The sequence below is a fragment of the Ciconia boyciana genome, chromosome 2 (assembly GCF_034638445.1).
Source record: "Ciconia boyciana chromosome 2, ASM3463844v1, whole genome shotgun sequence".
Lineage (NCBI taxonomy): Eukaryota > Metazoa > Chordata > Aves > Ciconiiformes > Ciconiidae > Ciconia > Ciconia boyciana.
The window spans coordinates 8,147,705-8,172,996 of NC_132935.1; the positions used below are offsets into that span (position 1 = coordinate 8,147,705).

Below are 25,292 nucleotides of genomic sequence, written 5' to 3' on the forward strand. Positions count from 1 at the left end.
CAGGCTACTGATGGTGCTGCTTCCCTCCAGGAGTAGAGGAATAGGAGAATCTCTAGGGCATTACATGTATTTTGTGAGAGGTGACTGAGAAACGTTGTCCAGGGATCTGTATAGGCTTGTAGATGGTGGAATGAAAAGCTGAGTTTCCACAGTTCCAAACGGATTGTTGGGGGAAGGAAGGAAGTGTGTGTCAGAGGGGGGTGTGTGGTAGGGATGAGAAGCTTTCCATGCCTCTCAGGAGTCAGGGAGAGGACTGAAATGCTTATTTCTGTGTGACAGCAGGCATGTGGAGGTTTGCACTATGCCAAGCTCTGACCTTTCACTGACAGCTTCGGCACTGAAGCCCTTGCAGACATGGCCTGCGTGCATGGGAACCGTGAGGTACGTCAAGGTTCTGCTGGCCCTCAGACAGATTTCCTCCAGTGCATCCAGATGGGATATTGGAAAATCCTAGAGTACCGAACTTCCCTGAATTTTTGTTTGAGCTGCAGCATTTCTGCTAGAAAAATAGGTGAGGTCACCCTAAACTAATGGCTTCCAATGCCTTGATCTCAGTGAAAGCTCACATGTAGAAATTAGATTTGATGGCTGTTTTTATAGCAGAATAGTAGTGCTGACTTGAGAGCATTTAATCAATCTGTAGTTGTTGTGACTGAAGGCCAGGTTCTTACTCCATTAAATTCCATTACATCTGGGCGACTTCACTGATTTCTAAGGTATTTTCTTCTGGCTTTCATTAATATGAATGAGATTATAATCAGGCTTCAGTTATGGTTCAGAATATATCTGGAGATGCTAAATATGAGCAAATGTAAACAGTCATGTAAAGCACATGAAGTGTACACAATACATAAGTGGGTTTAATCATAAACAAGTTTTGCAAAACTGACAGCTGAGATATGACAGGGATGACTAATTTATTAGTATAGCTTCCCTCTACAAACATGAAAACTGAACTCCTGTATGTTTATTAGATGTTTAAGTAATGGTGTCTGTGTTACAAAAATAAAACCCAAAAAACCAAAACCCTTGATGTGATATACTAATGAAAGTAGACTGAGCAGATGGTTTTTAGGGACTGCACTTCACATATTATGCAACTGTGCTGTTCTTTCAGAGAAACAGAAGTGAGGCAGAAAGAAATCTAGCTAAACCTTTAAAGCTTAATTTTTCACTCATTGTTAAAATAAAACGGGAAATGACCTGAAGAACACTCCAAAAATAGAGGAAATATTCAGGTATGCAAGCCACAAAACTTATTTTATTTTACCCTCCAATCTGAGCAATTATCTCATGGGAGCACTGGAGTTAAAAACTCGTTGAGTGTGTTTAATTTGTATCAGGGAGGAAGGAAAAAAGAAAATAATTTTTGGACCAGGGAAACCCTGGTAACACGGCCAAGAGAACAATCCCAGACAGAACATACAGTTGCTTGGTTTTGAGATATTACAGAATGAAACCTGAAGATACTAGCTTAAACTGAAGGCGTAATAAAAAAGGAAATTCAAACAGCTTATACCAATTAAGGAGTTTGACCAGAGCCTCCGTCAGCCCTAGTAGATGGAGTTTAGAGAAATTCAGTTATCTTCTCTTACATGGACTTCCTGTAGACAATCCAATTCAGTGTTGTTATTACATCTTAGTAGCTGGAGTATTCAAAACATGAGCAATATTTGTGATTTTAGGAAAACTGTATGTCTTGGTTTCAGCTGGGATAGAGTTAATTTTCTTCCTAGTAGCTGGTATAGTGCTGTGTTTCGGATTTCATATGAGAATAATGTTGATAGCACACTGATGGTTTAGTTGTTGCTAAGCAGTGCTTACACTGGTCAAGGATTTTTTCATCTCTCCATGCTCTGCCAGGTGCACAAGAATCTGGGAGGGGTCATAGCCAGGATAGTTGATCCAAACTGGCCAAAGGGCTATTCCATACCATATGGTGTCATGCTCAGTATAGAAACTGGGGGCTGGGGGGAGTTGGCCGAGGGGCAGCGATCACTGCTCGGGGACTGGCTGGGCGTCGGTTGGCAGGTGGTGAGCAATTGCATTGTGCATCACTTGTTTTGTACACTCTATTATTATTATTTTCTCTCCCCCTGCTGTCCTATTAAATTGTCTTTATCTCAACCCATGGGTTTTACTCCCTCCCTCCTTCCCTCCCCCCCCCGATTCTCTCCCCCATTCCACCGAGGGGCTGTGTGGTGCTTAGCTGCTGACTGTGTTTAAACCATGACAGTCCTTTTCGGCACCCATCGTGGGGCATGAAGGGTTGAGATGACAGATCTGACCAGAGCGTGTTAAAACAGATTTGTTATAAGCATTCGTTATATTCATTTAGTAGTCGCTGGTCACAATGTTGATTTATTTGCTCTCAAAGTTTTTGTATTTGTTCTCAGAGTTGTGTTATGTAACACCTTACTTGCTGTATATACTGTTTATCAGTATTTATGTGCTGTTTATCACCTCTGGGAGGTGGATTAAGGTTATGGCTTTGCTGTACTGTGTAACACTGGCTTATGGTATGATAAAATTATTGGTTGTGAGATCTATCTGGTATTTGTACTCAGCATTTCCATCTCCTCTGTACTTCAGAAGCCATCATCAGAAATTATTAATAATTACCCTTTTTACTTTTTGCCCTTAAAGAGCCAATCTATGGGGGAGACACCTTCCTCTGTCTTCCCCTTCTCCTCCAGGCTAGTTACAATAGCTCTTGAGAATTTTGAATATCCTTGGGATGTTCAAACCAGCATGGTCCTATTGCTATGTCTCCTGAATGTGTGTCAGGTCTTGCTTAGGGTTAAACAACTATTTAAGAACACTGCGGCTACTCCAACCCCAGCAACAGGCACTGCAGCTGAACCAGAGAACCAACCCATGCCGGTATCAGTTGTCCCCATACACAAGAAGAAATCCTGGAAGCGAAAGTCAGCTCGTTTAGTAAGGGATGAAGAAGCTTCTCTGAAGAGGGAACAGGAGGAAGAAGCATACTGCCCTGCCAGCGAGGAGGCAGACTACTCTCAATCACGAGAACAGGAGGAGGAAGAGGAAGAATTTCCCGCATTCCCCTGAGGAAGAACTCAGTGGGAGGGTTCCTCCTCTTCTTTGGAGGGCAAGAAAGAACTCATAGATGAGACAGTAACCACCTGATCCCTATCCCTGAGTGAGCTGCGAGGTATGTGAGAGGATTTCAGCTGTTGTCCAGGTGAGCACATTGTCACCTGGTTGCTCTGATGCTGGGATAACAGGGCCAGTAGCCTGGAATCAGAGGGTAGGGAAGCCAAGCAGCTGGGATCCCTTTCTAGGGAAGGGAGCATTGACACAGAGATTGGAAAAGAGGCACAAGTCCTCAGCCAGTCCTCACTCCTGTCAGGTGTGAAGGAAAGGTATACCTTCAAGGAAGATGTTATATGTCACCCAGGCAAGTGGACCACCATGGAGAGAGGTATCCAGTACCTGAGGGAATTAGCCATGCTGGAGGTGATTTATGGTGATATGGACCACAAGCAGTTATCCAAAGATCCAGATGAAGTCCAGTGCATGCGACCCATGTGGCGGAAGTTTGTACGGAGTGCACCATCATCATATGCCAACTCATTGGCAGTAATGACCTGGCAAGACGGAGAGGGACCAACGCTGGATGAATTGGCTGGCCAACTCCAGCAATACGAAGAAAGTCTCTCTTCCTCCCTATGGGCCTGCGTCTCGGCTGTGGAGAAACTGCCGGACATATTAGCTGAGAAACTGTCCCGGGAGTTCCAACGACTCAAAGAGGTTATGTCCTACTCCCCACCTGTACGAACCAGTAGCTCAGCTATAAGGAGTAAGCATTCCTCTGCTCAAGACACTGTAAATTTTCCTTAAAACATTTTGTGGTGTAATTTCTATACTACCTTCAAAATTCATCTGTAAGAGAGATGGAGGGTGTTTGGTTAAAATACCCACAAACATTGTGCAGTGCACGTGTTTTCCTCCTCGTAAGGAGCAAAGAACAAATAGGTGGTGATAGGACTTTTTGCCAGTCAAGCAGTATTACTCTGAATAAGGACCTATTGACAGCTTTTCCCTTTTTAAGGATTTTTTTTTTTTTCTGTCATCAATATTTACTATGTTAAAGAGTGAATTATTGGGCTGTGATAATTGTGGAAGTTGTAATTTAATATGCAAAGACTAATGAGCAAATCAATGATATCGACACCACACAAGTTAGATAAGATACCTTAACTTTTTTTACCTTGTTTCCTAAGGAGACATGTGTTCCTTTAAAGTGTTGTTTAGATGGTCACAATAGTCCCACCTGTCTCCTTCTGCAGTCAGTGGGAAAGTCTGGATGCTTCTGAAGACCTCAAGAAGCTGTGGGCAGACAGGCTTTGAAGAATTTAGTTTATTTTCCATATATTTTTCCATATATTAGCGTACTTATCCATACAGAGCCAGGAGAGGAAAGTATGCCCATACCTCAGTCACTACTGCTCAAAGTCCAGCATCTTGACTTCAAAAGCTAGTGAAAGTGGGTTTGCCTGTCAGCTGAGGACACTGAAAGGTGCCATCTCCAATCCCCAAGAATGGGAAACTCTTTACTTAATTACTGTCCTGTGTAAAAAATATAGTGAAAAGAATAGGGATAGTGAATGTTAAAGTTTCAGACTGCCTGAATTCTGTGGTGATTTTGTATGAGAGGGAGCAGTGGTCTTTGATTTGAAAAACATTCAGTGGCATGTATTTGATAGACAACCGTCAGACTTTCTAACTAACAGTGGTATTTTTTACCAGAAAAGGAGATCTTTCAGTAAACAGAAGAAACAAACTACCTTTTATTTGCTTATAAGGAAATTCCCTTTATTTTTCCTTTCTCCTTCTCTGGGTGAAATTCCTACGGATACAGTAGTGTATGTGTACTGTTTCTTGTAATTTTAAAACATTTTATTAATGAAGCAATGAGTTCTGAACAACCTTATGGCTGCCTTATCCATTGAGCTTGATGGCTAGATGAAAGCGTATCATATTCTATTTAAGCTTATTGGGGGGGGGGGGAAGCACCAGTGGTAAATAAAGTCTGAGACATGCATTTTAGTAGCACAAATAAAGTGTATGTGGAAAAGAGAACGTGGGTAATTGGGTGTGCATGTAAAATATATATGTACACGTATGTATTATTTAATTGGAGGAATTAAAATTATTTAGGTAGGTAGTGGTGGTGGTTCTCACTTTCCTAGGAGGGAACTTAAGGTATGAAGTATTTAATGACATGCTAATCTTGCAGAAAATGAAGATTAAGAATAGAACAGTAGTCTGCTGAAGGCAAACATACGATGCAATGTCTAATCAAACCAAAATCATACAAATCATGTAGGAACTGTCAGATTTGTATAGTTTGCAGTTTGGGTATATCATGGTTGTCAAATTCCAACTGTAGAGTTAATAAATCAAAACCAGCATGACTGGTGCTGTTTCTCCTCTCTGCTCTACTATCCTATAAATAGCTCACTGTTCAGTGAGAGGTGTGGCAACTTTCCCAGTAGGAATACGATAACAAAGATGTCTGTCTTCTACACCTGTCTTTGCGCCTTTTTCAATACCACTGTCTCTTAGTGGTATTGAGAATATGCTATTTGTACTATGAATTTACTTCTTCTATTTGGTACATACATATTTCCTCTTTCCCTGAATTACAGTAAAAGTGAAGAGAATGAAATCAGGGTGCTGTTTAAATGTCACATGGTATTTTTTAATACATCATCACAAATATAAATAATCTTCTATTTTGATAGTGCTGCATTTTGAAAAGCTCCTGGCAAAGTTTGCTCTCTCACATGCATTTCTGTATCAGTCCAGCTGTGTGGTGTTCGTTTTGTACTAGACTGAAGAAACAGCACATAGTAACATTTCTTCTTAACTTTCATTTTTTAATATCATTTCTTGTCTCATAGGAGCCTGTATGAGAAAGCAATCCCCAATCAAAAAGTCCTTAAAAGAACAAGGGAAAACACCATTTAAATCTGCACAGTGTTCCAGTTGTGCTGCTGTCTCCAGATAGTCTGACATCACCTAGCAAAGGAAAAACATGCTGTACAGTTGTAATAGGATTAAACAGTATAAACCTGCAAGCAGAAATGTGATTAATACAGGGTATTTCAAAGTCCTGCAGTGATTGTAGTGCTGCACTGAGAAAACTAGAATCTGTTTATTAGAAGCATTTTCAGTATGTATGTATTTTTTACTGAAGTTATTTATAATGGTTGCCTTTCTCTCAGGCCTGCAGGAGATAATTTCTAAATTAACTGTGCAGTGTAATCAGTATCAGTAGACTATACAATCCTGAGATGGCAAGAATTATGACAAGCCTCATACTAAGCTCTGGAGAGATTTGTAAATGTGCAGTTTGCACTGCCCTATTTTTATTAGCATTTTCATTATAGAGTTGTTACTGGAAGCATAAAGTTAATGCTCTGTAACAAGAAAACAGCAATTATGCACTGCTAAACACAGAACTCCACATTAAACATAGCAGATAAAAATAACAAGCAGATACAGTTACCTCAGACAGATACTATGGAAAAAAAAATGAAGCATTTACAGTAAAGCAATGACAACTTTTCTTTCTTAAGCATAAAACTAGTTGCAAAACAACCTCCTATAATTTCTGAGCATTCATCTCCTTTGCATTTTCAAGTAGGATGTCCAAAAGTGCACAGCATCAGCTTGAGTTGTTTTCCCTTTGAAATCAATGGGAAAATAAAAGTGAGGTAAAAAAAAAAATGTGAATAGCTTTGAAAATTCCTCTTAAACCTGTGTAGTGGTGGACTGACTTTTGCCATGCAGCTGAACAAACTGATGGAATAGGGATAAAGGGCAGTTGTTATTCACAAGAAGGTGAAGGTAAATTCACTTTAAGCACCTAATACTTTTGTTTAATATAGTGCTTTGAGCTTCTCTTTGGAGGAATCCATGTTTTTATTCAGATTTTAAAAAAAACTTAAATTAAATACCTTATATACTGGAAATTATATATTTAAAATACTTTCAGAATGCTCTCCTCCATGTCCTCTCCCAGAATCTATCTTAAATGGACACAGTTAAATACCTCAACAGTTGTAAATATTACTAGAGTTCTCCCTTAGTGGAAAAACAGTTTACAAAACCCAGGAAGAACTACTTAATTACTTAAAAAACTTTAGCCTTTGCTCTCATGAAACAATGGTGCTTTTATTTTAGAAATAATGAAACATATTCCCTATGTGGTAATACGTGTTCGTCCAGGTCTCCGAGTTGGGGGTGAAGGTGATGGACTCAGACTGTCTCCACAGCGTAAAATGAAAGCTGCTAATTGCACTGATTGGTTTAAAACCTGTTTAATTGTCTAAAATTAAAGAAGAGTTGTTATGGATCAACGAATGGTCGTACAACTCCTGTTCCCACTCTCTCCTGTCTGCTCAGTTGTTTCAGTGCAGTTGTCTATGGGCTGGTTGAGAGAACTTATCCAGGTTACAAATAACTCTTTTTAAACAAATTTTGTATGTAGATTGTTTTGCAAATTGAATATAGAGCACTTGGCTGCACAGAGGTTAACAGTTATAGTTAGACAGCAATAAACTTACTGGCAAGAAAGCCTGAGCAGCTCAGGGGAAAAAGAGTGGGAAGAGCTTCGAACTTTTTTGTCACCAGGAAACTGTAACACCTTGCACTGAAGAAGTTAAGCCTGGAATTAAGTGTCCATATCTTACATGGCTAGACTTGTGACCGAGGAACCGGCATGTCCAGTTTCAGGACTGTAAACTGGGCATTAATCTAGAGTATGTTTTGAGAGCGTAGTTTGAAAACTTGTTTCGGTGGCAGTGCCACTGGTTGCTGGGCTATCTGCAGGCTAATGAAGTTCGCTGCCCACCGCTGCGTAGCTACTGAAACAGGTGTCATGGTGTGAGTGCATGGGCCAAGCCCTGGCTGAATTTCGGTAATATCTGTAATGAATATTACGTCCTCAAAATGACCCAAGGGAAGTCCAGAAATATGAATTGCAGTGATGTGGGGGAATGCAAAATACTGAAATTTATGGCACGGTACTACTGGCAAACTGGGAAATATTTTTGTAAATATTTGTATTTTTGGTTCCAAGCATTCAGTTTTGGGGAGGAGAAAACTTTTGCTCTAGCAATTAAAAAAAAAATAATAAATTCGGGAACTTGTTTTGGTTTTTTTTTTAAGTGCAGCAATAATAAAAATGCATCTCAAAGTGGGAACATGCAAAGGGGGCTCAAGTAGTAAATACTCTAATTAGTATTACTACTTCATTCTACTTCATAAAATGCTAAAGGATTTTTGTCTTAAAAATACTGGTATTATAATACAAGTCAGTATGGTTGCAAAGTCAAGCACTGGAAGCACATTAAGTGTCAAAGTCAAGACTGATATTGTCTGTTACAGATCCTTAGGTCTGTGATGACATAATTTACCGTTTTCTCTCACAGGACTACTGCTTCATTTAGGCAATTAAATAGCACTTGGTTTGTGTGCTATATAGAGCTTTGCATCCTCCCCGTGGCTTAATTAATTTTCTTGTGGGTGCTTATGGGACATTTTTATTGATTTGCTTCTTCAATGAAAACAGCTTTTCATAAAATGCTTGTGGGGAAAAAAGGGAAAGTGATGCATTGAAGTTTAGGGTAAAAAGTTTCCCTAACTTTATATGTTCAATTTAAGACATCTAGGGTGAGGGTTTTTAAAAGCAATTATCACATTTAAGCACAGATGCTAAAAATTTCAGCTATAGAAACACATGATACTTTTCAAAGCACTCTGCAAGATGCCATGCTGAGCAACCATAAAAGGAGGAAGACACAATTAATGAACACTGTTTCTATATCACAAATTAACTCTTTGAGAAAAGTATTATTCTCCTGAAAAATCTGTTCCTAATTTCCCTTCATAAAACCTCATGTTTACTTCTCAGTATTTTCCAGCTTCTGTAACAACTGAGGCAGAGTCTTGTTTTACAGACACCCCGCTTTGCTATGTAGCCCTAACTCATATCTAGGTCAGGTCCATCAACAATGCTCAAGGAGTTAGAGATCCTGCACAAATGCAGTATATGACTCTGATGATAAAGAGTCCCAGAAATAGCTGATACAAAACCAAATGGAAACAAAAGCTGTACAAGGCAGTACTAATTTTAAATTGTTATTGTTTTTACTACTTCAGTTCTGTGGGATCATTCACACTGAACAGCTAAGCAAAGTGCACTTGTTTTCACACCTCTGAAAGTAAAGTGCTTTTCCTATTGTTTGTCAATAAAGCCAAACCACGTAACGGGGAAAAGGAGAAGCCGGTATCTGCTGTGCCCTCAATCATAGAATCACAGAATGGTTTGGGTTGGAAGGGACCTTAAAGATCATCTAGTTCCAACCCCTCCCCCGCAATGGGCAGGGACACCTTCCACTAGACCAGGTTGCTCAAAGCCCCATCCAACCTGGCCTTGAACACTTCCAGGGAGGGGGCATCCACAACTTCTCTGGGCAACCTGTTCCAGTGCCTCACCACCCTCATAGTGAAGAATTTCTTCCTTATCTAATCTAAATCTACCCTGTTTCAGTTTAAACCCATTACACTTTGTCCTATCACTACATGCCCTTGTAGAAAGTCCCTCTCCAGCTTTCTGGTAGGCACCTTCAGGTACTGGAAGGCTGCTATAAGGTCTCCCTGCAGCCTTCTCTTCTCCAGGCTGAACAACTCTCTCCCCAACTCTCTCAGCCTGTCTTCATAGGAGAGGTGCTCCAGCCCTCTGATCATCTTTGTGGCCCTCCTCTGGACTCACTTCAACAGGTCCATGTCGTTTCTTATGTTGGGGGCCCCAGAGCTGAACGCCGTACTCCAGGTGGGGTCTCATGAGAGTGGAGTAGAGGGGTAGAATCACCCCCCTCGACCAGCTGGTCATGCTTCTTTTGATGCAGCCCAGGATATGGTTGGCCTTCTGGGCTGCAAGTGCACATTGTCAGGTCATGCTGAGCTTCTCATCACCCAACACCCCCAAGTCCTTCTCCTCAGGGCTGCTCTCAATCCATTCTCCGCCCAGCCTCTATTTGCGCTTGGGATTGCCCCGACCCATGTGCAGGACCTTGCACTTGGCCTTGTTGAACTTCATGAGGTTCGCACAGGCCCACCTCTCAAGCCTGTCAAGGTCCCTCTGGATGGCATCCCTTCCCTCCAGCATGTCGACCGCACCACACAGCTTGGTATCGTTGGCAAACTTGCTGAGGGTGCACTCGATCCCACTGTCCATGTCACTGACAAAGATGTTAAACAGCACCGGTCCCAATACTGACCCCTGAGGAACACCAGTCATCACTGGTCTCCACTTGGACATGGAGCCATCGACTGCAACTCTTTCAGTGTGACCATCCAGCCAGTTCTTTTTGACCAAGTGGTCCACCCGTCAAATCCATGTCTCTCCAATTTAGAGACAAGGATGTTGTGCGGGACAGCATCAAACGCTTTGCACAAGTCCAGGTAGATGACGTCAGTTGCTTTTCCCTTATCCACCAACGCTGTAATCCCGTCATAGAAGGCCACCAAATTTGTCAGGCACAATTTGCCCTTAGTGAAGCCACACTGGCTGTCACCAGTCACCTCCTTATTTTCCATGTGCCTTAGCATAGTTTCCAGGAGGATCTGCTACAGGATCTTGCTGGGCACAAAGGTGAGACTGACTGGCCTGTAGTTCCCCGTGTCTTCCTTTTTTCCCTTTTAGGGTTATGTTTCCCCTTTTCCAGTCAGTGGGAACTTCGCCAGACTGCCACGACTTCACAAATGTGATGGATAGTGGCTTAGCAACTTCCTCTGCCAGTTCCCTCAGGACCTGTGAATGCATCTCATCAGGTCCCATGGACTTGTGCACCTTCAGGTTCCTTAGATGGTCTCGATCCTGGTCTTACAGTGGGTCATTCTACATTCTCCTAGTCCCTGCCTTTGCCTTCGGCGACTTGGGTGGTGTGGCTTGAGCATTTGCCAGTGAAGACTGAGGCAAAAAAGTCGTTTAGTACCTTAGCCTTCTCCATATCCTGGGTCACCAGGTCTCCTGTTTTTTTCTGGAGAGGGCCCACATTTTCCCCAGTCTTCCTTTTATCACGAACGTACCTACAGAAGCTTTTCTTGTTGCCCTTGATGTCCCTGGCCAGATTTAATTCTATCAGGGCTTTAGCTTTCCTAACCTGATCCATGGCTACTCAGACAATTTCTCTGTATTCCTCCCAGGCTACCTGTCCTTGCTTCCATGCTCTGCAGGCTTTCTTTTTGTGTTTGAGTTTTCCCAGGAGCTCCTTGTTCATCCATGCAGGCCTCCTGGCGTTTTTGCCTCACTTCCTCTTTGTTGCGATGCAATAAGGGCATCTACACTCTCTTCATGGATTCCAGCTCCAGAAGCAGGCTGAAGCCCTATGCAATACTTAACCTGCTCTATATGTGAACTTTGCATTCTCTAGCACTCTGTAGGGGTTTTCATTATTATTATATGAAAGTTGGCTAAGGGGAAGTCAACTGATATTGGCTAGGCATGGAGACTAGAACAAGGAACTACTCAGTGGACTGAAAAGAGGGAACTGGTGGCTGTGTTTGATGAACACTTGTGTATGCAGGAGCTTATCTGCGAGTGGCTAGACAGAAGTTGGGGCGAGAGAGTAACTGCAGAAAGTACCTGGAAAGAGCCTTTGAGGAAAACAGGAAAGATACACCTGTGAATGAAAACTGGGACTGGGAGCTGAAAGGTAGCGAAAGAGGTCAGACGAGATATGCAGGAAAGACAGGGAATGCATGGGTGGAGAGTGGACCTTGAACTTAGTCAATAAGGAAACTAGGACAGAATGAGATGAATAAACAGACCAGGATCAGATTCCCTCTTGAGGTGAGGGAAGGAACGAGTGTATAGAGACCATACTGCCTTGAGGAGCCTGACTCAAGATTCATAAATACTGTTACTCCTGTGTTTTCAGAAGATACCACTGAAACTCCTTTGTATCTTGGTATCTTCTGTTGTTGTCTACTTTGAGAGGGCACTTACAATTGATGCTAGTTATCCTCTTACCTGGATCTGCTGTTGTGTGTGACGAGTTAATCTGAACTCATGCTGGTGATGAATTATGTGGGTTTTAATATGATGGCACATGGTGGAATTTGTGGAAGAACTTAAGGGTATTTTTGTTTAAGCTGTGGAAACTGTGATTCAGAGTTGCAAAGACTTTGCTTTAATCTGGCTCTGTGACCTGGCCAAGCACCCCAGCAGTGATAGTTTTTCTCCTCCTCTTCTGACCTCCAACAGACAGAGCTCCCAGGACATTTTGACTAGGCCAGACAGCAAAGCTCAGAGATTCCAGCTCTGATTTTTAATCTTTGGTAAAGAATAAGCTTTTATGAATGTGGCCTTTACACACGCTTGTGATTGTGCAAAGCAGAACTGTATGAAGTATATGTAAAAAGTAACAAACCACGTGTCATACTGATGCTCAACCAGTGGTTCTAACTATGTGAAAGATTTGGGACAAGTACTTTTCTTGGCAGGAGAATCCACCCTACTTGCTGTAGTGAGGTGAGGAGGAATTAGGCATAGCAGGAGTGAAAGGGTTAACAAGATTGAAGTACTGAGAGTTTGGGTTATGCCTGAGGGAAGGAGGCTGTGTGTCAGGAGTAGGAGTGGATAGCATTGGAGAGAGATAAGGCGAGCGTGTGATTTTTTGTTGTGAAGAAAGGAACTGCAAAGTTGCAAAAAGATAGCCAATTGTATTAGCTGAAGGAATGCATGAAGGACGCGTGAACAAGACATCATATAAACCAATAAGAGTTCTCTCAGTAGCGCATGTACAAACAATTAGAAAGTATATAAGCCATGTAATAGTTCAATAGAGGGTCTTCGATTTACCCCTCGATCAGAGTCCGTGCATCAATCCGCTACAGTGAGGCTTGGTGACTCAAGGACCAGAGAATGTTCTTTCAATGCCAAGGTAAGGATGAATATTACTCATGTCCTAAAAAGAGCACAATCCCTTCCTTTCATGGGTGGTGAGTGCCTGAGCATGCATGTGCTTTCATCTTTATTGCTCCTAGTAGAAAACATTCTCCAGAAGCTGGTAGATACAGTAGTGAGCAGGGATGGGAAGAGGGGCAAAAAGGGGCACTAGGAGTCCCAGAGGTGCAGAGGGTAAGTCAAGGCAGCAAGCTAAAGACAAAGGCAGACTCCTAAATGTTGCTTTTCATCAGCTCAGAATATCCATGCATGACTCTGCTATAATGTTGCTCTGTCATTCAGATCAAATGAGACAAATTAAGTAAATTAGCAGAGGAGTGTGACCACAGCCTCTGGAAAGGTCTGGTCTTCCTTTCTACCTTGTATTTGGGTTCCTGACATAAATTCTAAGCAACACGTTTCTGTATTAGCTGTCTCATGCAAGTCAGTCTCAGCAAGAGGAATATTGGTGGGGTGAGCATTGGTAGAGTACAGCTGCTCAGTCAAAGTCTTTCTGCTGGGGCCCAAGACTCAGCCTGGCTGTGGCCAAGCCCTCCTTGGCAGTTACCTTTCTCTGTCCTTACATATCTGCATCTGCAGCAACTAATGTAGCAAAACTCAACAGAAGACTGTTTAATGCTGTGAGTAGGGTAACAGAGCAGAATGTGACACCAGCTAGGAGAGGTGACCTTGTTTTACACACAAATTATTTCATTTCCTCACACTCGCCCTTTCATACGCACAAGCACCAAGGATGTTTGTTCAGGTAGTCCAGCCAGAATTACTTGTGGTGACATGGAGGACAATGGACACAGACCACTGAGTCTCCATCATCGTGTCTCCTGGTTGTTCCTCGACTGGCAAGCTCGGTGTTTGGATGTGTCTTTTGTGCTGTTTAGGAGCTGACGGTAATTTTCATCTTTTGCGCCTTCACCTTGCCCCACCCCGTGAGTCATTGGCAACACTGCTGATTTACTGTCTCATGTCTTCTCTGGGTGCGGTCTGCCCTCTGCTTTCCTGATGTGGGTGTCTTGAGGAGCTATGCGTAGACATGCCATGGCATCAATGACCTGCTGAGCACATGCCCTTCTTCAGCTCCTTCTGCTCCCCACACTCACACTTCCATTCGTACTGATCTTAACGTTTTTGTTAGAAATCTCCACGCTCCCACCCCTGCTAGATCCTTGACTGCAGCTTCCCATAGGTCCTGGTGAGTTAAGGAGAGACCTGCCTTCCTTTTGGCTACGGGGTGTAGTTTGTTCTCTCTCTTCTTTTATATCTGATCTAAAGGCATTTGCTTCAAGGAGCCCTTATACGCGATGGATTTTTCTACCCAGGCCAAAAGACAAGAATAAAGTATGGGGTAAAACTGTGAGGCTGGTTGTTAGGCTAAAGATCCTAATTATTTCAGCATCCGGCAGAGAAGGCTAGAAAATAAAGAAGAGGAAAATTGCAGACATTAGCCCCCACCGTTTTTTGAGATGGGGTGGTGGTAGAGAGGTCGCTTCCACCGCGGCAGGAAGATCATCAAGTTGCCCTTACAGCTAAGCACTGGTAACGACACAGTGGAATACAGCAGAGATGGTCAGAAAGTGCCCAAGTGATGGCAAGAGATGGCTCGGTCCCAGAGTGGTGGAGAATGGGGTTTGGGGCTCAGGAGTCAATATTTGTGATGTGGATCATCATACTGATATTTTCTAGGTTAAAAACTGTTTTGTCGGACTAAGAAATATATAGGTTTTGTGGCCTTCTGCCTGTGGCTGAATTTTACTTGGCATACTGAGATATAAGCAGCGATGTTTAAAGAATATTTGTATAAGCTATGTCTCAGTTAATATATATGCATTATTTCTCTTACAATAGGAAATTATTTAGGTTTATTACTGTAATTAATACTGAAATGAATTCTTGTTTTCACAATTTCTACTCTTTACACTTAATTGAGTACATCTGCAGTATGACAAGAAAATAATAATGTTTAGGAAGGATAATGAGATTCCTACACAGTCATTTGTACTGAAATTAACTACAGTAACAGACATTATGGAATTCAACACTAAATTCATTAATATTTAATACATACAGCGTTTATGATGATTTAGGAGTGAAAGTGATAAAACTGGTATTCAATGGTTGTTAGGGTAGAAACACAACAGAAAAGCAACAAAACAGAAAAACATGAGGCAGAAGTGGATGTTTATAAGTATTCCAGTGGTACTAGTTGTGTTGCATCACGGAAGTACCTGTCTTCAAGATCCTATTAAGAAAAAAACCCCTAAAGAAATAATTTAATACCCAAATTCATAACCTAGGACCTGAATCAAAAAATTAGGGTGATTCACCAGACTGTTGATACATGTTGATATACTGCTCACTGAGGCAAATGTAAAACTTCTGAAGTACACCGGGATAAAAATAAACCTGTAAACAGTTACGGTCTTAGGAATGAGGCTAAATATCCGCCTGAACTACACATCTCAAATGTTTATGGACTTGTTAATATAGTGGAAATTCTTATTTTCCTCCAAGCTTGTCCAATTATCCTTTGCCAATATGCAAAGGTACCAGGTTCATTAAGACACGCGTTTGTAATCGTTGGTGGTAAATTAAAACGGCTTCGGTATGGAAGGGCTGTGTCACGGAGAACGGTGCAAATCCCATTCTCCCCAAGGCCCTGGGGCAGGGATGAGGCTGCTCCGGGCCAAGGCTGTGGAGAGGGGCACGGTGACTTCACCCCAGCAGGCAGAGCCTCGGCCCAACCGCGGCTTGAGCGGTGACCGCAGAAGTATCCCCCTTGCCTCCATGTATCTAATCCCCGTCCCGCCGGGACCCCGGCCCTTAGCAGCCCGCGGGAAGCGGTGGCGGAACGACGGGCACGGCTCAGGAGAGCAGGGAACAGGACCGTGCGTGTGAGGGGAAGACACGACGCCGCAACTGCGCAGGCGCCGCCCGACAGCCGCGGCTCAGCCGTTGGGCGGTGCGTGCGCTCCCTCCCTGCCCTCGCGCCCCGCCCTCTCCCCCTCCCTGCCCTCGCGCTCTCTGTGCGACGTCGCTGAGGAAGAAGCCGCCGTGTCGGACGCGGCAGATTCGCCATAATCCGCCGCCCGGCTAGTCTCACCCCCACCGCCCCCACCGATTAAAATAATATTTTCTTCACCAAAGGGGGAGGCCCGCGGGGCCTCGGCGCAGCCCGCGTGAGCCCGGCCCGCTGGCGCGGAAGTGATTTTTGTTTTTCCCTTCCCTCCCCTCCCTCCCTTTTATTTTTAAACCAGGCCGCGCCGCTTGGCTTTCAGTCAGCTCCCCCGCTGCCCCCCCACCCTTTCCCCGCCGCGGTTATGGAGGCTGCGGCTGCAGGTGAGCGAGGCGGCGCGGGGCCGGCCGCAAGTGGCGGGCCGGGGAGGGCGGGGGAGCGCGCACGGATCCTCTTACAGCAGGGCCGGCGCTGGCTGGGGGAGTGGGGGGGGAGAAAGTAGTTCCGGCGGCGGCTCGTGTCGCGCTTCATCCGCACGAGACCTAGTTCCCTCACAGCCGGGCTGGCTGCTGCTCCCCCCGTCCCGGCCGTCATCGCGCCTTCGCTGGCGGCAAACGGGGGGAGTGGGAGGCAGCGGCTGCCAGCCGCCCTGGGGGTGTTGTGGGACAGCCTCACCTGGGGAGCCGGGGCCTAGGCCGGGCGGCGCCCCACGGCCGGGTTGAGGATGGCCGCGGGCCGCCGTGTGCGTGTGGGGAGGCGGCGGGGCTGCCGCAGCGCGGGTTCCCTGCGGGGGTGGCGGCCGTGGGCCCCCGCACCGCTCCAGGTCCCTCTGCGGTCAGGGGGCTCCGAGTGGTGCCTGGGAGGGCGCTGGGGCAGCCCGGGCTCGGGAGCCCTGAGGAGCCCCGAGGAGCCCCGGCTGCCTGTCCCCTCGCTCCTGTTCAGGGGCATGTTGGGGAACACCTGGAAAAGACCAGCTGCCGGGCTGCCTACTGTTTGTATTGAACTAGTGCACGTCTGGATTTAAAACGGTCATGCTTTCCTTTGACAGCTTGTGTAAATAGTTTTAGCTCAAGAGCCTAAAAGTTCAGCTGCAGAAGGGAGATAAGTTAAAGTTAGATGCTTCCACTGCGTTGTCATCTCAGTCCTTTATGTGCCTTATATTGGCCTGACTTTCATGGGGATTACGCGTGTAAGTAAACTACACAGACGTGATAGCCATAGTAATATTGTGTACGTGCTTTCTGCATTTCACAATCCCTGTGTGTTCGTTGCAGCAGAAGTTTGTGAAGTGATGTTGCAATAATTTAGTGCTAGTTAATTACCCCGGATACTTAAATTTGGCTTTTGGTTGTCATTCCCTGAGATGACGTTTAAATTTTTAGAATCCTAAGTTATTTCTAGCTGTCCTATGGAGTGTTTACAAACAATTAGTTTACAACTCAAACAGGATTTTATGCCAAAGAGAACAGCACTATAAGGAGAAAACTTGTATGTAAATAGCAGAATATCTAACAGCTGCTGTGTTATTTAAGTGCTATTGTAAAAGCATTCTAGGACTGCTTCATCTTCTCATCCAACTTTAGATGAAACATTAATTCTCTTTCTACTAGTACTCCTACTGCTGCTAATAAATCCAATTTATTCAAGCACGTTTGTCTTAATAAAATGTGTTCTGAGGGTAATTGAACCCAGAACTGTCACAAGTGTCCAGCCTGTTCGGTGCAGAACTGTATCTGCCTCCAGATGCGTTTCTGTGAAGTGTGCTTCCAAAAATCAGGTTCTGAGCATTTCAGCCAGGGCATCCTGATGCCGATGGCTGGTCACATAGTTTGTGCTTATTCTTTGAGAGGTGCCCAGTGTTTTCGGTGTGTCTGATAGTGTGGATTAGGTAACGATACTGTCTGATGGTGTGTTTTAGTGGTAACTTCTACAGTGTTGTATTTAGCCACGTGAGGGCGATCTTAGAACATTAAAAAAACCTAAAGTCTTACTTTAAGTGTATATATTAAGGAGCGCTTTTTTTATGGTGGAAAGATACTTTGTTTATATGTTTGATAAACCGATTATTCTAAACTGCTGCAGATAATTTCGTAGTTATTAGAACATCCTTTTTCATCCAGTTCTGAATTTTGTATATTCTAGCCAAGATAAATGTGTGTAGGCAGTGTCTTCTTTTGAAGAACTTTATTTAACTTGTTCTGGGAACGTTTGTAAAGCTGATGTATGTAAAAGAAAAAAATACATATGCTTTCATTCGCTTTCATTAGCTGAATTTCAGTAGTTTTAAACTCAAGGTTTTTTTGACAAATCTAGTAACAGACTAGTTAAATACAGTATGCTTGGTTATGGTGAGAGTGTGAGGATGTGCTTCAGGCAAAGAAGAGAGATAAGAGCCTTGTGCCCTTTTCCTGTTCCATTGTGTGGCATGAGGCAGGCTCTGGTTTCTGGTAATGTCTTAGACAACTCTGAAGCAAGTCACCTGGATACTTAGCCTTCCAGTAACTCAAGTTAACCATCTAAAATTGATCTACCAAAAAGCAGAACTCTAGCCTGTTACTAGTCTGTTTGTCTACCTTTGTATTGGAGCTAATGATGTCTTTATGTCAAATATTTAGAGATTTCCACAGGTACTGTGTTATATTGGTGAAATACTGTAATATTTGAATGCTGTAGTAACTGAGCTGTATTAAAGTCTACATTGTGTAGTGCTGTTGTGACTTAGAAGAAATCTAAGAAAGCATAAATAATCTGGATCTTAATTTTGTGGCATGCCTGACACATCGTGTCTCTAGCAGTGACTCATGATGGATGTCTAAATAGAGAAGTGTAAGAACAGGGCGAGCACCCAGTGATATTTGTCCAGAAGACTCTCTTAGGCCTTCTTATGGGCTTGCTGAGCCCCAAATAGTGTCTTTCCACTTACCAGTTCTTGATGACTTCCCTTCCAAGAATTTTAACTCCAAGTGGATGCATTCCTGTCTTACAGTTCTATGAAGAACTCTGCTTCTTCCAGTGCAAGGAGAGATCAACTGAAAAGAGCAGACAGTAGTTTCAGAGGGATCATTTGCTGGTCATCTCCTCCATGACACACGTGGTTTTGTCGTTCTTCATTTTACTCTTTGCCTTTTCTCCAGCCCTCAGCTCCATCCTTCCCAGGCAGAAAAATTCTAATTTATTTAACTGTTTCTCGTATGGAACTGTGCTGTGTTGTCAATTGTCCTTACCTTTGTACCTTTTCATGGTTAGTTTTTAATTATTATTATTTTAGTTTTTTAGTTTCTCAAGTTAGAGGAACAATATCCAAAGATGTAAGCCCGGTGTGGACTTTTGCAGCAGTAATCTTCGTATCTGGTTTTTATAGGTCTACGTGTTACAGGAACATCTGTTTTATAGGACTGCCTACTATAACTGTAAGGTTTTGGTTTTGAGTAGTGCGGTTCTTAGCTTTGTTTTGAGGCTGTCTTTAAAGTGTTTGCCAGAACTCAGAGATCTTTCATAGAAAACCTCTCCAAACCCTTGTAGAGCGACAGCAAATTGAAAAGCTTGTTTTTCTACGGGCTCACCTTCTTTAAAGGGTCTTTTCATACACAGATTACTTTCTACTACACAGGCTCTCAGGCAGGCCTGTTACTGTTGAGGTGTGTTAAAATGCTGCATTCTACTTTTTATTTTTCAAGTTGATAAAATTATCCATATTGACCTGCCTTGCTGTGTTCTTACATTTAATTTGTCACAATTTCCAATCTTTTTTTGTTTTCCTTGTTTGACAAAACTTTAACTTTTATAAAGATGTTTTCTTCTACTAAAGCTTCCTTTCACTGCTATTTAGCTGTGCTAGATTTTTTCCTTCCCCTTTCTAAAATCTTCTTTGATCATTAGCATCAAATATGATGCTTTTAAATAGTCTTCATCCTGCTTTCAAGGATTTAACTCTTCTTGAAACCTTTCTAGTCCTTTTTGTCGTTTGCTGTTTTGTGAAAGATGCTTTTTATCTTTATATAGTTCACATTGTTGAAGTTAAACACAAACATTTGGCTCTTTATCACTCTTTTAAAGGATTTTTGAGTGCTGCTTTAATCACGGTTACAGAGTGTGTCACTTTGAATGTGGTCCTGTGTTTCACTGCTGGTAAAGTCAAGAACTGTTTCTCCTCCTGTGGTTTCCCTGACTGCTTGCTGTGTGAAGCAGTCATTAATGGTGTCTAAACGTTTAATCTTGGCATCCTGTCCTGACCTGACACTTAACCAATCTGCATAAGGGTAATTGAAGCCTACAATATATTGTTGTTTCTGTCTTTGTAATCTCTTTTATCCCCTTCAGTGTGTCACAGTCATTCTTACCATTGTGGTCAGACTGTTGCTAATGTAGTCCTAACACTGTGCTTTTCTGTACAATGCGAGTGTTTCAGTCCTCAGGGATTCTGATACTTGTTAAAAAAGCCTGTTAATCAGATTTGGCCCTAAGCTGCTTCTAACAGATGGCATTGCTTCACAAACAATACAGCCTACTTTCTGTCCTCAATATTTTGAGGTGGTAGTGTCCCCCTGGCATCACAACAATATTTTTCATAAACTTGTTTGAATGCATGTCTGCCAATAATCCTTGTCTACAGCTAGGCATTCTGCTTTTGACACCTTATTAGGCTTCTTGCATTATTGTAGTAGTATGTAGGTTTATCTTTTTAAAAGCAACTACAAAGAAATGGAAAACAAACCCGACAATTTGTTTCAACTGTTCTTTGTTGTTTGCTGTTAAAGTTTTACTAATTTCTGTGTCATCCTTGATTTGAAAATAGTCTTCATGATTTTACTACTGCAAGGTGAATCACCTTGATCTGTGGTCTTTTGCACTTGTCACCTACCCTTCAGTCTTTAATTTAAAAACATTTTCATAATCTGTTAAATTTTGGGTTGGATGAAGCCCGTTGCTCCTCTGTATTTTTTCTCAACTTGTAACGTTCCCTTAGGTATATATGAAGCTATCAATTTAGTTCTGCTCACATCATGCAGTCATGTCCCAAGCACCTTAACTAGTACTTTTTTTTCCTGCTTTTGTTTTCTCTGTCCTAGTGTATTTGTATTGTATAGATTTTTAAATGCAGTTTATTTCTTAATCAGAAACATTCACAAACTTCAGTATAATTTAATCTCATATACTGTGTACCTCTCTGTAATGTCTAAGAGCTTCTATAAATGTAGTTTACCTTGTAAACTAAACCTGTGGCCTTGTTAGAAAAGATTTTGAATGTATATGATTAGGTTTTCCATAAAACCATATTAAGTGGTATTGATTTTACTATCATCTTTTCATTTTTGCAGGAATGCATCCTATATCAACATTGCCATAAGTTTCTTTCTTAATGTTAAAATAAAAAATGTTTGTGGCATTTAGCTAATGATAAGTAAATTGTTCTGATTTTAGTTAGCAGCTAAAAGTGAGAACAGACGTGGTCAGGTGCTCCTTTTCCTTGACTGAACTTACTCTGTATTGCAGGTTTTGTCTCAGTAGTCATCCTGTGCTGGTGAATTAAAAAATAGTTGCTTACTGTTCAGCATAGTTCAAATTCAGATGAAGGAAGCCCTAAAATAGCTTTCTATTCTCTCTGGCCTGCTGCTTTTAGTACAGTTAATTTGTTAATTTTGAACATGGAATACTTGCGATGCTGCTGTTCTAATGGTAGCCAATAGTGGCAGGCTTTATATACTTTTTTTAAACACTTAATGAGGATAATGCTTTTGATTGGAGATATGCCATAATCCTGCATATTAATTTCTTGATGAATCAAAATAGAGAAAATAGCAGGAAACAGATATTGATTTACTTTTTTACTCTATCAAATGAAGATAAATAATATTAGTTTATAGCAGCATCTTTATTAAAATAACTAAAATGTTATAAGGTCAAGGAAGAGGTCTAGGGAATAAATCTATGCCTAAATATAGCCTTCTGAGGTTAAAGTGTATGTAATTAAAAGTTACATTCATTTAAAGATCCTTTTTTGTAAGATAGGAAAATGCAGCTGACAATTATTTACACTTTGATGAAATTATGAAATAGTACTGATCACTTGAAGGTATTAAAAACACATAATCATACATTTCACAGTATTTTTAAAAATATGTTGATTTCTTTTTTAAACAGATTAAAGTAGATATTAAGTAAAAAACCCCACAACAAAAAACTGTCCCTCCAGTGAAGCAAAAAAAATCAGAGATACATTATAACATGTTTTTGAAAATTTCATATATTTGAAATAGCATTGAAAATGAAAAAAATCTCTAACACAGAGGAATAAGATCTGATGTCTAAAAAAAATATTTGTAATGTATTTGTCGTTAGTATAGGACATCGTAATTCATTGTACTGTATGTGTCGATTCTTTCATGTTCAGTTCAAACTATTTTTTTTTGCTGAGAAATAACATTGCTTGTATTAAACACAAATTACTGGCTTTTTACATGTTGCTCTCATATTAACTGTTATCTCATGATTTCAATACTTCTATGTAAAGAAGCTCTCAAGGAAAGGTCTTGTTTATTGTTCTTAGATACTTCAATATCTTACATGCTCAGCATTTGTATATAAAGAGTTCTTTAATAAAAACAATAGTTTTATTGGAAGAATTATACCCACTTTTTATTGCACTTGAAAGTTGAACAGAAACCCTTGTATTTTCTCAGTAATTCTCATGTTAGCTTATTATTACAATGTTTAGTATTATAATGGAAGATTTAACTCCATTGAATAAAGACAGCTTGTAGTTAATAGAGCTGTGGTCTAATAATTACAGATTTCAAGATAACATAGTGCAGGGGGAGAGCAGTGGCTAGACAGTGAGGAAATCAGGTACTGAAGTGACGTAAATATATATTTTTTTTTAATAAGCGTGTTGGACAGCAATGCAGTGCTATGCTTTGCTAGTAGATGAAACTACAGTTTGTTTCTGATTGTATTGTAACATTTGTGTTACCTAGTTGTAGACATTGTTAAAGTGTTAGATATTGGGAGTTTTTATAAGAATAAGTAATTGTTTTAGGAATATTTTGAAATTAGTGCTGCATTTTAGGCAGTTGTCTCTGAATATTGTAGTCCAGTGCTGAGATATATTTAGGTGGGACTGTAGGATTTGTTTTTCCTTGGTCCTCAAGCCTAGCTGTCTTTATAGGTATGGGCTTGGAGATTTGAGAGTAGCACAACCTTAAGGAAGTAAAACTTGTTGGAGAAAGATCAGAAACAACATTCTGGGGGAGTCTCCGTCGCAGGCTGATGGACATGGCTGCTGCTTTCCCACCTGCAGATTCAACCAGCAGCAAAGCTGAGTATGTATCCCTAAGACACGCTCTGCACACAGCACACACGAGACACCAACATGGGAGGCGCTGCTTTCAACAGCACCTATGTATAGCACTGACATAAAATATTAGAGACAGCCAAGTCCTCCTCTTCGGCTGGTAGAGATTGAAAGTCACTGGTGAAGGCACACACACAGCACTCTTGAGATTCACAAGCACACGCACATTCACGGATCCCTCAGGTTACTGGCATGGCCCCTCTGTCTTTCCAATACAACACCCACACACCAGGTTTGGGGAAGATGCAGACACTTGTCCCGTCCCCCTGGCCCAGCACCTGGCACCAAGCACATGGGTTGTGACCGGTGTTCCCACTCCAGCTGCTGGTGCTGAGCCCCTTACTCACTTCACTCACCCCAGGCCCTCCCGCAGCTGCACCTGGGACATGCAGTGGTCCCATCCCAGTGGCTGGAGGTGGGGATGGTGAAGGGGGGTTGAGGTCAACTCATAACACTTTGTCTGTGCCGCTCCTTCCTCCTCACACTCTTCCCCTGCTCCAGCGTGGGGTCCTTCCCATGGGAGACAGTTCTCAATGAACTGCTCCAGTGTGGGCCCTTTCCATGGGGTGCAGTCCTTCAGGAACAGACTGCTCCAGCATGGGTCCCCCATGGGTTCACAAGTCCTGCTAGCAAACCTGCTCCAGCGTGGGCTCCTCTCTGTGTGTTGCAGCTTCCTTCAGGGTACATCCACCTGCTCCTCCATGGGCTGCAGGGGAATCTCTGCTCCAGTGCCTGGAGCACCTCCTCCCCCTCCTTCACTGACCTTGGTGTCTGCAGAATTGTTTCTCTCACATATTCTCACTCCTCTCTCTGGCTGCTGCACAACGTTTTTTACCCTTTCTTAAATGCGTTATCACAGAGACACTACCAGCATCACTGATGGACTCAGCTTTGGGCAGTGATGGGTCCGTCTTGGAGCCAGCTGGAACTGGCTCTGTCTCACATGGGGGCAGCTCCTGTTGTCTTCTCAGAAGAAGCCACCCCTGCAGCCTCCCTTCTGCTACCAAAACCTTGTCATGTAACCCAAATACACATAGTCCCACAGATGTTCCTAAAGTGTCCCAAATCTTCCTGTTCCTCATTTCCCTTTTCTTACCAGATACAAAGTCCAGGTGGCCTTCTCCAAAGCTGTGCCTGCAGTTTCTTGGCATCCCATCAATTAGTAACTGGAGACATTTGGTCCTTGGCATTGCCTGTTATCTCGTCTGCCAGATTTGTGTCTCTGTGTATTCTTGTTCATCATTTATCCCATTAACTTGTTGACCTCCTTTGCATTGGATATATCCTTGATCAGATAGCCTTACTATCTGAAGCAGACTCTCACCTTCCACATACCCTTATAAATGATAAGACTAAAATCTTATTTAAGAAGTTGATGTTTCTCATCTCATTCTTGGCTCACTACATTCTGCTTCCTGGCTGTACCCTTGGATGGACAACAGAAGAAGGACTTTTGTACAGTTGTTTTTAAGAGCTTTCATACAGAGAACATTAAAAAAACAAAACAAACTTTTCACCTAATAATTGAATTTGCAACAAGTGCTGCGTGCTATGGCATGACTTACTCCAGATTTGGTAAACCTTAGTGGCGAAGAGTAAGCGGTCCTCTGGACCAGCACATCAGGTGAAGCGACGGAGAGTCCGGGCTGCCGTGTGCTCCCTGCTGCACTGCTCCCTGTTAGCTCTTGCTGAGCTGCCCAGTGATCTGGAGCAGGGAGTTAAGTGACCCGCAACAAATTGGAAATGCAGCCAGACACTGGAGAAGGAGCTGGTGGTGTGGAACTGGGAGAAGGAGAACAAACCTGAGGACGTGATTCTGAGCCGAAGGAGTGTGTTTGTGTTTCTAATAATTCTAGCAGGTTTCGTAAAGAAACTACCACCACCCCAAGGCCTTTCTTTGCAAACCTTGATGTGCTTGTAGATAGGAAGAAAAAAGCGAAGGGAGTTTAGGATCAAGCACATGAGGAACCACATCTGTGGCTAAG

The 25,292-nt window shown here is 42.5% G+C and overlaps 1 protein-coding gene across 5 annotated transcripts in view; it reads left to right on the forward strand.

Moving 5' to 3' along the window:
• Nucleotides 1-25,292, forward strand: part of ZFAT (zinc finger and AT-hook domain containing) — a 151,119-nt gene that overhangs the window by 39,130 nt on the left and 86,697 nt on the right. For 2 of the 5 annotated variants that reach the window (XR_012040711.1, XM_072851840.1), the window contains exon 1: nucleotides 16,031-16,339. The exons of 1 other annotated variant lie outside the window; for it this stretch is intronic. Coding sequence is in view for 2 of the 4 variants with exons in the window: in XM_072851840.1 (XP_072707941.1) it covers nucleotides 16,321-16,339 (19 nt within the window). In the remaining 2 variants the exon portion in view is untranslated. Of the gene's footprint in view, nucleotides 1-12,807; nucleotides 12,984-16,030; nucleotides 16,340-23,121; nucleotides 23,276-25,292 lie in introns of those variants that run through there. 2 more of the 5 variants (XM_072851842.1, XM_072851841.1) reach the window with 2 other exon arrangements.